This window comes from Abrus precatorius, unplaced genomic scaffold (genome assembly GCF_003935025.1).
Source record: "Abrus precatorius isolate BTA unplaced genomic scaffold, Abrus_2018 Scaffold6, whole genome shotgun sequence".
Classification (NCBI taxonomy): Eukaryota; Viridiplantae; Streptophyta; class Magnoliopsida; order Fabales; family Fabaceae; genus Abrus; species Abrus precatorius.
This window is the reverse complement of record NW_020874406.1, coordinates 11,883,257-11,895,065: the sequence shown is the minus strand read 5'-3', so window position 1 is coordinate 11,895,065 and position 11,809 is coordinate 11,883,257. Positions and strand designations below refer to the sequence as shown.

Here is an 11,809-nt window from a genome sequence, read left to right as displayed (position 1 = left end):
TGTGTGGAAGTACAAGTTCTTATCAACAAATATGCTACACCAATCAAAGCCATAACCTATATGGATACTGGAGCACAAAGAACCATGATGAATCCAGAGGTTCTTCCAAAAGAATGCTGGACTCAATATACTACCAGTTTTGTAGCAACTAATGGAAAGATTTTCAATACACACTTGATTTCCAAAATGCCCATTGGAATTAAGTTGTTTCCAGATTGCATAATTTGGATTAAGCCCATAGGAACTCATCTTCCTAACAAAGATATTCTTCTTGGAATGGATGCCTATTGTTTGACTGATAAACTTTATATTCTTCCTAGAGGAATAAAATTCAAAAGAAATTTTAAGCCTTACATGGATGTGCTGAAGCTCTACTCTCTTGAAGAAAGTATAGAAGAATATTCTGAAATAAAGGAGCAGCTGAAAATCCTATGTGCAGATGATCATGAGAATTTCTCTCATTCTAATCCAATCTGGAACAATCCAGATTTTTTTATAAAACTTCTTTTCAAGCTTAATGAAGATATCAATCCTACTAAAACCACTCACCCTGGAATGAGTCCAAGTGATCTTCAGATGGCTAGACAAGAATGTAATGAACTTCTTCGTCAAGGATTGATTGAACCAACCAAATCAGAATGGGCATGCCAAGCATTCTATGTTGAAAAAAGATCTGAAAAGCTCAAAGGAAAAAAGAGGTTAGTAATTGATTATAAGCTTCTGAATCATTTTTTCAAAGATGATAAATTTTCAATCCCAAAAACCTCCTCTCTTCATACCCTCATCAAAGATGTCATAATCTTTTCCAAGTTTGATTTAAAATCAGGATTTTGGCAACTTGGAGTAGATCATGCTGATAGATACAAAACTACTTTCTGTATACCAAATGCCCAATATCAATGGAAAGTTCTTCCATTCGGTTTAAAAGTGACACCTTCTCTATTTCAGAAAGCAATGACCAGAATCTTTGAACCTATCCTTGATAGTATACTCATCTACATAGATGATGTATTACTATTTTCAAAAGACACAGAATCTCATAAAACCCTTTTAGACAAGTTCTTTAATCTTGCCAACACTTATGGGATTATGCTATCAGAAAAAAAGATTTAGCTAGCTCAAACCCAGATAGATTTTCTGAGAATGCATTTTTCTCAGGGAAATTATCAACCACAGCCTCATATTGCAGAAGAACTCCTGAATTTTTCTGATGAAAATTTTACCGTTAAACAGAACCAACAGTTTCTTGGAATTTTAAATTATATTAGGGATTTTATTCCTAATGCAGCAAAGTATACAAGTCCCTTGTCAAAATTGCTAAGAAAAAATCCTCCACCTTGGAGCACTGAACAAACTGAATCTGTTCAAAATCTTAAAAAGATAGCTCAAAATCCTCCACCATTGAAGATTCCCGGAAATGGAAAAAGAATCTTGCAGACATATGCTAATGATCACTACTGGGGAGCTGTTCTACTTGAAGAAATTGATGGAAAAAAGGCATATTGTGGCCATGCCAGTGGACAATTCAAAAAATCTGAAAAGCATTATCATACAACTTTCAAAGAAGCCCTAGCAGTCAAGAACGGAATCCAGAAATTTGACTTCTATCTAAGAGGTCACAATTTTGAAGTTCAGATGGATAACTCTTCTTTTCCCGCCTTGCTTGATTTCAAAAACAAAATGTCACCTGATCCTCAGGTTCTCAGATTAAAAAATTGGTTCTCCAGGTATGATTTTACTGTTAAACACATCAAAGGAGAAAAAAATGTTGTCCCTTGTCTGTTGTCCAGACCAAAAAAGCCTATTGCCATTGTCACTTCCATAAACACCTACCATTAATTTTCCCACTCAATGTTGCAGAGACCAGTACCAGTCAAGATCCTCTTCCTATGTTTCCTCCAGAAATGAGGAATGACGGTTTCATTACACTAGAATACATCAAAGATTTTGCTTGGAATCATATGTTCCATTATCTAGCTCTTTCTCTCTCCAACCATAATGTCAAACCAAAACCCTCATGGTTCCAACCTGATGCACCATACTTAAACATCTTTGCTTTATTAATGGATTTTCCCATGATTGAAGAAGATGTATGGTATCTATGGTGTGTTTCTTTTTTATTCCATTATCCTATAGTTTTTCCCACATTCAAAATGTTTGAATTCCTTAATAATTCTCAAAATAATTCATCTCTGCTGTGGAAGTTTCTCACATGGTTTCAACCCATCCATAACTGGAAAAGAGATGTCCAAATTGAAATGGAAAGACTTAGCATATGGAAAGAAATTAATCTGCCTCCAACCGAGTTTCCAAAGCATGTAACGGTGGTGATTGTTCACAGACCATATTTTGAACATTCAGTATCAAAATTTCTTTATACTCAAAATCAAGTTAAAGTCTGGAATACTTATCAAAGCATTCTTGAAATATCAGAACCAGACAAACCACCCTTTAATCAGGCAGATCTGAATGTTCATCTTTATGTCGAAAATGGAACACAAGAAGAAATGATCAAGGTAAAATCCACATGTTCTAAATTAAAGGCAATGGACATTATTTGTCCTCCAAATGCTGATAATCCAACAATGTGGGACAAAATTCAAAAAGTAAATCCGTCAGTAACCTGCTCTAGTATTACTTTTGGAAATTGGAAGACAGAAAGTCATGTCATATTTCGTGATGAAGCTGAATCATCACATGCTGCAACAATAATGGATTCCCAAGATCACCAAGAAGGATGGGGCACTGATGATGATCCTAACATGTCACCAAGTCACGAGCCTATCTTCAAGGACTGAAGAATCTCTGATAAAGCAACTTTATGTGATAAAGTGTCTTTATATATTATGTTTTTAGTGTGACTCAGATGTACTTAAAGTTTTTCTTTTGTATGCTTGTTTAAAGTCACTTTGTAAAAGGTTGGAATCTTATCCAAACCTGTCTGATGTAATAATTATGTCTACTGTCTATCCTCTATATAAGGAGGAACTCTTGCCATTTGAAGGCAGACCAAATTTAAATAAAACTTGTGTGTTTTCATATATCATGAGTTGTTTCTAAATTTATCTCTCTGAAAGCTTTGTTTATAATGACTATCCTCTAATCCCTGACTAGAAAGAAGTATGCTCTGCACTTGCCATTTATTGGATCCTGTGCATCAGAAAATTTCTAGGTAAAAGATCTTGTTGCTACGGTCCTCTTTATTGTAATTTAGAAAGAATGATCAGCATAAGTATAAGAAAAATGCATATGGGTTTGCTCAAAGTATTAGAAAGTGTTGTTGGTTTCTTTTTGGGTTATGATATAAGGGGCTCCGGTGAGTAATGGTATCAGAGCCTTCAAATTGTTTGATGCTCATATCCTCAGAGTTTATTGGCTGGACAGTTGACAGACCTGGAGAGACTGTATTCACAGTCGCTCCTATCTGTAACAATGCCACGAACTCTTGTATTTAATCAGAGCCTAACGTTTCTATTGAAGGAGGGGATAAGTGTAATAATCATTATAAATAAAGTAAGGAAGAGTCTCCACAAAATCATGAGTATAACTACAAATACTAGCCAAACTTCTTCTACTGAAATTTCTCCTATTCTCCTAAATTCACCAATCTCTCTACCAAAAGACTGTATCAGAACTGCTTCTAACAGATTAAGAACTTGATAGAATACACCTATGTTCTTGAAGATGTTCAGATTCAGGAATCTATAGCCCTCTAATCTATCTATCTATCTGGATTTGAGTTACCTGAATCTTTTTTTCCTGACATTATAATCTTACAAGTGTTGGCAAGATTAAAAACTTGTCTAAATGATAACAAAAATGGGACATCGATCTCGTTCTCGCTCAGATTTCTTTTCACCTAGTTTGGTTCCCTCTTTTTTCCGCTCAAAACAAACTACGTGCGTCAAAAAGTCTAGTGGGAGGGAATGTTTGTAGAAACAAAAATGCAGTGCAGCGTTCGTTGGGTTAGACACACAGAACTCTGTTGAATACGGGATTAAGGTCGAGGTTATCGTACCCTTCCCGGGCTATGTTTATATTTTTCCCTCGCAATTGCCACTAAATTCATTTTTTTGTATTCGATCTCAGCTTTTAGACATCTCTGTTGAAACTTGGAACAGAAAAAGCAGATACACGAACCCTGAAACTGAAAACGGTTGTAACGTCGTCTTCATAGTTCAAACTCGAAACATCAAGGCTCAACCAAACAGTTATCTTTGTTTATTAAACATCGATTTGCTCCTCTTTTTTTCCTCCGAACCCAAACTACAATCTCCGGATCTGAATTTCAGTCTCCGATACACACTTAGATGAAAAATTTCTGACACTTTCTCGAACGAGAAATGCGTAGCCGGGGATCACAAAGCCGGTTATCTGGTCACTCTTTTGGATCTCGAGTGTCTGTTCTCATGCTTGCCATGGTTGCTACCATGGCTACCATTTACGTTGCTGGCCGGTTAGTTAGCTATTCTATTTTCAAATTTCTTCTCCTTATTCATAAATCTTTCTTTTAACTTCCATTTTATGCCGTGTGATGCGCAGGCTGTGGCAGGATGCGGAAAGTAGGGCATATTTAATTGAAGAGCTTGAAAAAAAAACTGGTCAGGTATGATGTTAGTTTTCATACATTGCATTGCTTGTGTGTGTTTTGACACCGAAATTTTGTGGTATTGTTATTTGAACCTTTCCTCGTCTGTGCGTGAGTACAATGCAATCGCTAGTGTGTTTGTTTTTAATTTTTAGCTGTCGTCATAGGATAACAATGAGGCAGTATAGTTCATCCGATTTCAGGGTCACTTGGCTGTATCTGTTGATGATACACTTAAAATTATAGCCTGCAGGTAATTTTCTAATTGTTCTAGTGGTGCCAACGTCATTTTGGTTGCTGAATTCGAATTTGGCTGTGAATGATCTTCATCTTTTCCTGACGCTATTATTCTCTTATTTTCAGGGAACAACATAAGAAGTTGTCAGCGCTTGAGATGGAACTAGCTGCAGCTAGACAGGAAGGTTTTGTTCCAAAGCACTTCTCAGGAAATGATGGGAAGCATGCTACCAAGAAGGTGCTTTCAGTTATAGGAATAATGACAACCTTTGGCCGAAAAAAGAACCGAGATGCAATCCGTAAGGCTTGGATGCAAACAGGTAGCTTTTCCGTTGGTTTGGTTTCCTATAGCAACATTATTGCACGTTATGATTCTCTTGTTTAATTCAGGAACACCTGCTATGTGCAAAATTATTTCAGGGTAGACTATATCAGGTGTTCCGTTATTATTTCAGGTTTTCTTCAGTTTTATCATTTTCAATATTGTATCTGAATGAAATATGACCAATAACTAGGTTTAGGATGCATTCCATTTCCTTGTGAAGTCAAAACTCAGAAGTTTGGACACCTAAGTGTTTATCACTTTTCAGTTTTGAATAATCCACTATTCCTTAACTTTTGTTACCCTATTTCTGTGCTTTTATAACTTATTTTGGTTTATTAATGTCAATATGATTAATTATATCTGAAAATAATCACGTTAATAATTTTTTCATTGATGAACTTCTCTACTGTAAATATAGCTTCCGTTTTTTAGGCTTTTAACATTTTGATGTAGTTTACAGAAGTAGAACTTATTGATGCTTCATTTGCAGGTACCGCCATGAAAAAACTGGCTGATAAAAAAGGCATCATAGTGAGATTTGTAATAGGAAGAAGGTATAGTTTTAGTGGTTCAAATTCAAATTTAGCAAATGATTGGCTTTTTTACTTTTTGATCCAATTGGCATTTCCTTCTATGCAGTGCAAATCACGGAGACAATTTGGACAAAGAAGTTGAAACAGAAAGCAGTCAGACCAATGACTTCATCATTCTTGTATGTTGACTTTTATACTGACAATTTCATACAACAACATTTCACGTGGCTATATGGACTGTGATTGAATGTGTAGGCCTGATAAAATGAATTAAAGATGCTTTCAATTGTGAAAAAAAAAGTCTTGGTTTGATAGAAGTATGGCTTTATTCTTTTTTGAACTCAATTTTGGGAAATTGGTAACTTGGTATGGCCAAGGTTTGTTCCTACTCGTTTGTAGACTATTGAGCTTGATGTGATGATGGAATCTTGGTTGATATTTAGATGTATGGCACAAAGTTGTATGTATATTAATACGTTCAACAATCAAATATTATGTTGTCATTAGCTTTATTGTTACTTCACAGGATAATCAAGTGGAGACATCTGAAGAGAAAGCAAAAAAGATAAAATCATTCTTCATTTATGCAGTGGACAACTGGGATGCTGAATTTTATGCTAAGGTCAATGACGATGTCTATGTTAATCTTGGTATGTGGTCTGTAATTCTGTCAGGTGTTGAAAAATATAATACATCTCTATTGTTATATATACATATATGTACATATTAGACTCCTTGCTTACTGAATTCAGATGCCGTGAGGATTTTTCTAGAGTTTGATTCAGTGGACTACTCAGACTTGTTGTGTAACATTGTCATCATGAATATGCAATTTCTGATCAACCATTTTCTCCCATAAATTCTTTAGGCTATGTTTGGATGTCATGTTTTGGAGGAGAAAGAGGGGTTAGTGGGGTTTCACTCTTATTTGACAGTTATTTAATTAGGAGGAGAAATATTAGGCAATTTTTTTATTCAGGTTTTTTAATTCTCCCATTGTGGGAGACTTTTCTCTCTCTTACTCTCTCGTACTTTTTCATAATTAGAATTTTTTTTTTTTAAATGTTAATTTTTAAAGTAATAATTTTTTATAAAAATATAAAAATAAAATTATTCATTTTTAGTGAAAAAATATTTATCTTTTATTTTTTGAAAAAATAAAAAGGATAAAAAAATATGAACAAAAGATATAAAAAACAATAATATCATTTATATGATTAAATCTTTCATTACTCTCTTCTCTCAATATTAAATATCCAAATAAAGAAAGGGTTTTATGAGAGAAAATACTGAAAACGTTCCCTTAATTCAACAGATTCTTAGGGATTAATATTCAGCTCCTAAAACTGATATCTATATATGGTAATAAAATAATTTTACAATAAATAGGTATAAATTACATCATATATGCATAATTGTTCTGACATTAATATCCCTCCTCAAATTGATGCTGGTAAGTCAACCAGCAACAATTTGCCAACAAGAAACTGATTCAAGAAGAAGAGTTCTCACCATATCAAGATGACAATTCTTTCTCTCAACTTCATCATTTTGTGGTGGAGTTGAAGGACAAGAATGCTGAGAGATTATTCTCATGTTTTGTAGAAACACTTGAAATTCTTTAGATATATTTTCCACCTGAATCATATCTCAAAATTTTATATGTTTGGAGAATTGAGTCTCCACGAAAGATACAAGTTGTTTAAAAATAGAGAAAACCTCTGCCTTAGACTGAAAAAAATACACCTATGTAAAGCGACTGCAATCATTTATGAAAGTAATAAAATACTTGTAGTATGCATGAAAAATAATGGGAGCAATACCTCAAACATCACTATGGATCACATCAAAACATTTAGTTGCATGGGATGAATTAGTAAGAAAGGACATAACTGTACTTTTTTCAAGTTTACATGTGGTACAATCAAAGGAAACATAAAGAAAGTGAGAATTTTTATTGCTCCATGATCCAATTTTAAACAAGGTACTAAGAACATAAGAATTTGAGTGGCCCAGGCGCTTATGCCACTCTTGGTTTCCAATTTTAACATCAGTACAAGTAAGGGAAAATAAAGAAAATTTAGGATAAATCGGAGGAGAAAGATGTGTAGGAAAGAGTGGTCCCACTTTAGGCCTTTTCACGATTATTTCCCCCAACACTTAATCCTGTACAATACAACCACAAGAAGAAAATTGCACATTACAATCATAATCATGATCTACTAATTGCTCAACAGAAATAAGATTAGTAGATAGGCTAGGGGACACAAAAACATTAGTCATGGAAGAAGAAATATCACCAACAACACTTATTGGCAGATAATTGTCATCATTAGTATGTACTTTTTGACTTCCATCATATTTTCAAACATTAAACAGAGGTACAATTGTATTTGTCAATGATTAAAGGCTCCGGAATCAAAATATCAAAGGATAACAAGATAGAGAGTTTATGTGAAAACTTGTTTCTACCTGTGAGACCTGTCTCGTTACATACTAATTGTGAAACTTTACAAGAGAGAAGATGCCAAAAATGCTCCCTTCATTCAGCAAATTTTCAGGGATTATATTCAGCTCCTAAAATTGATATCTATATATTGTAATAAAATAATTCTACAATAAATAAGTATAAATTATAACAGATATGTACAGCTGTTATGATATTAACATATCATTCAGATGTTTAGAGGAGACTTAAAAATGAGCTATGTTATAGGCCTCACTTGTAATATTCTGAACGTTACTATGGTTTTCTTTTATGATACTGGAACTTAATGGATCTTTACTTGGTTATTGATAGTGTGAAACTATTTCTTCTACAGATGGCTTTGGAGGAGTGCTAACTTCTTATTTGGACAAGCCCCGTGCTTATATTGGTTGTATGAAATCAGGCGAAGTTTTCTCTGAGCCGTGAGTATTGTCAAAATGCTTCATTGGGCAAAAAGAATAGTTTATCATTGTATTACAATATCTTTTTGCTTTTTCTCATTTTGTCGGAATCTTATTTTATAGGACAAATAAATGGCATGAGCCAGACTGGTGGAAATTTGGCGATAGAAAATCGTGAGTAATACAGACTTAATTAATCATTATGCGCACACACACACACATATATATGGAATATTGATAATAAGGCTGAAATTGTCCGGTCTAGCACATTACCAGAGGTATTGCTTGGTTTGAGAATAATTTCCAAGTTGTTTTTTATTTAGCGCCAGTATGTACGATGCTATTACTTTTAAATTCTTGTTTCAGAAAGATTTACCAAATCTACTGTTATGATACCTTATCAAAATATATTTTGTTCCCATTGTATGAATTCTTCGATGAGCTTATGCAGCAGTAGAATTTTGATCAATAATGATAATGAGCGAGACTGTTTCTATACAAAAGTTAAGCATTGACAATTTCCCCCGAGCATGATGTCCTGATGAGTAGCATATGCCTCAGAAGTGGGATTACTTTTTTAATGGTTTTCCTAACTAATGAATGTGCGTATTTAAAGGAAAAAAATGTTTTTTAATTATAAAAGATGTATACAAAATTATAATAGCTGTATGATTTAAAAAAGAAAAAAGCACTATAAAACTGCTTTATTACTTTTCTCAGCTTCTAAAAGAAATTCTAAAAAAAATATATCATAAATCTGTTCCATAAAAGCTTATCCAAAAGCATCTATCCTTTGTCTAAATCATGGTATTAGATTCAGAAATTGTTTCTCTCCCTTCCTGGCATTTTTTTTTTTTGTTGACATTCATATTCGTGCTTGTTTGATTCAGATACTTTCGGCATGCTTCAGGCGAGGTCTATGTCATTTCAAAAGCATTGGCACAGTTTGTTTCAATAAACAGGTATAGTTCCTTGTTTTGGTATGTGCATTTTTAAAAATCCTTGTAACAATTATATCAGAAGGTGGGATCAGTATGAAATGTTCACTTTGCAGATTTATTCTTCGTACATATGCACATGATGATATAAGCACAGGATCATGGTTTATTGGGATTGATGTGATGCACGTTGATGAAAGAAAGTTGTGCTGCTCCTCCTGGTCCCCAGGTCCCTTTCTTTCTACCCTCTTTCACATACACAAGCTTGTAATTTATGGTTAGGAGTTAGGACCTTATCCATTCACCAATTATGGTTTGGATAATGAATCATCCTACAAATATTGCACACATTGGCTTAATTGTGCTGTAAGAGTGAAATAATCCCTGGGTTATAACCTTGTTGAGAGTCATTATGATATTATGTTTGTGCAAAACACGGCTCCCCAGTCCCCACTACTTAAGCCACTTATAGTGGATCAATGGTGGCAATCTAATGTAGTTTGCACAAAGTAATAGTCTCAGTATAATTTTCATGAATTCAGGTTAAATAAGACAAGACTAGCAGGACTGTAATCAAACAAATCATATTGGATGCATTAACTTTACTGTTTTGAAGTTGTATCAATCTTGATCCTAGGCTGTCTCCAGTCATAGGCATTTAGGTTGGAAATTGGAATGGGTTAAGTATTACTCATAATGGATCCGTTATGATTTTTCTTAGAAAAGAGACTTAGCATGTACGCACACACAAAAGGTGATGGATTTAGCCATTTGCACAGTTCCATTTAAACGAATTCTTATTAAATATTTTTGCTTCCCATCTTTCAGGGGCAATTTGTGCAGCAGTATGAGGACTTGCCACTGAATTTGAGTAACATAAAAGGAATGTATAGCAAACAGAAACTGTTACTTCCCGCCATTATTTTTGCCTCGGGTGATTTTCAATTCAGATAATCTCAACCAGCAGTTGATTCTGCTACTTGAAGGCAGGGGAGCTGTTGGTTAGGAGTTCTGCCTCTGACAATAGATACTTACATACATGCTCCTTGGGATGGTCGAAGGTATTTTGAGAAATTTGCATCATGTGCTCGTCTGATTTTGAGAAACTGCTCCTTCCCCATTTAATCATGTAATATAAATTATAAATAGCTCTCCCCCATTCTTGTTAAACTATTCATTTTTACCCCGCGGGATAAATGAAAGAATCTCATAGCAACTTAATTAAAGGAAACATTTTTTTTTTTAAATTTTCTTATTAGAGTTGAGATCCACATTGATTTCACTCCTGATTGAGGTTGGTCGTTCTTACTTTAGACAATCTATGTTGCATAGAGCACCACATGCATTCAAGCCTCTTCTGCCTAGTTTATTTTTCTTTGAATAACATCGAGTATGTCAAGGGCACTGTCATAGTTCTTTACAGAGATGTTTGATATATATTTCTGTAAACTTTGCGAAGTAGATTTTCTTTACATATGATAGACATGGTTGTAGGTATAATTGAGCGATGATGTTTGTGAACTTATTTCTTTTATACTTTATTGACATGCAATATCACCCACCCGCCCACACAATACTGTTTTCCTTCTTTCTAGTGTGGATGTCAATTTTTATGATTGTACTATTTTTCAAATACTCTAATCGACTACCGTGTTGTCTTGCATTAAACCCATATGGGAACTTTTTTACTGAAACATTTTATGGATATTATTTGGGGGCTTTATCCCATGACTTTGCTTAGAATGTCTGCACAATTTGAAATGTTAGTTAACGTAGGATCTAATTATTATTTAATTACTTTTTTTAAACGTCAATAGGATCGACATTTATACCAAGGGTAGGAAGATAGATTAGAGTTTACAAAACTTAAAGCTGACCTGGTTTTTAAAATCTAAGATTTGAGTCAGACTATATTTTAAGTTTTCATCTGACTTTTTTCGAAGTTAGTTTACTTTAGTTTCTTACGCATGCTAACTAAGCTTTTATGAAAAAGGCATGTTAAAAAGGTTGAATTCACTTTAATAAGCCCTTTGCCTAGAAAGAGACAAATATTTGATGGTCCACTTAAAAAGATATAATTATTTTATAAATAACCTTAGATATAATTATTTTAATTAAGTTTATTACAAAATCTCAAGTTGAACTTAATAAATAATGTGGGTTAGATCATAACAAGTGAACCTATTTCAATTCTTATTTATACCCCCTGATATTGGCATGAGAGATGAAAAGAAGAAAAAAGAAGTTTAATTTCTCCGTAAATTCGGGTGGAACTTGGATTCTATTCTCCCCCCGGTAC

The 11,809-nt window shown here is 34.0% G+C and overlaps 1 protein-coding gene across 3 annotated transcripts; it reads left to right on the top strand.

Moving 5' to 3' along the window:
* The first annotated feature begins 3,573 nt into the window (after positions 1–3,573).
* On the top strand, positions 3,574–10,869 carry LOC113869284 (hydroxyproline O-galactosyltransferase HPGT1-like). Of its 3 annotated transcripts, XM_027505530.1 has the most exons (13): positions 3,574–4,002; positions 4,090–4,456; positions 4,543–4,606; positions 4,792–4,841; positions 4,952–5,145; positions 5,641–5,704; positions 5,790–5,862; positions 6,210–6,333; positions 8,506–8,593; positions 8,696–8,746; positions 9,463–9,534; positions 9,627–9,739; positions 10,339–10,869. In XM_027505530.1, exons 2-13 carry the CDS (start codon positions 4,344–4,346, stop codon positions 10,359–10,361), a joined length of 1,029 nt encoding a protein of 342 aa, XP_027361331.1. In that variant the 5' UTR covers positions 3,574–4,002; positions 4,090–4,343; the 3' UTR covers positions 10,362–10,869. The 3 variants fall into 3 exon arrangements, with proteins under 3 accessions (XP_027361331.1, XP_027361330.1, XP_027361332.1); XM_027505529.1 differs by lacking the exon at positions 3,574–4,002 and having other exon boundaries at positions 4,043–4,456; positions 10,232–10,869; XM_027505531.1 differs by lacking the exons at positions 3,574–4,002; positions 9,463–9,534; positions 9,627–9,739; positions 10,339–10,869 and adding an exon at positions 8,939–9,054 and having other exon boundaries at positions 4,043–4,456.
* The last annotated feature ends 940 nt before the right edge of the window (positions 10,870–11,809 follow it).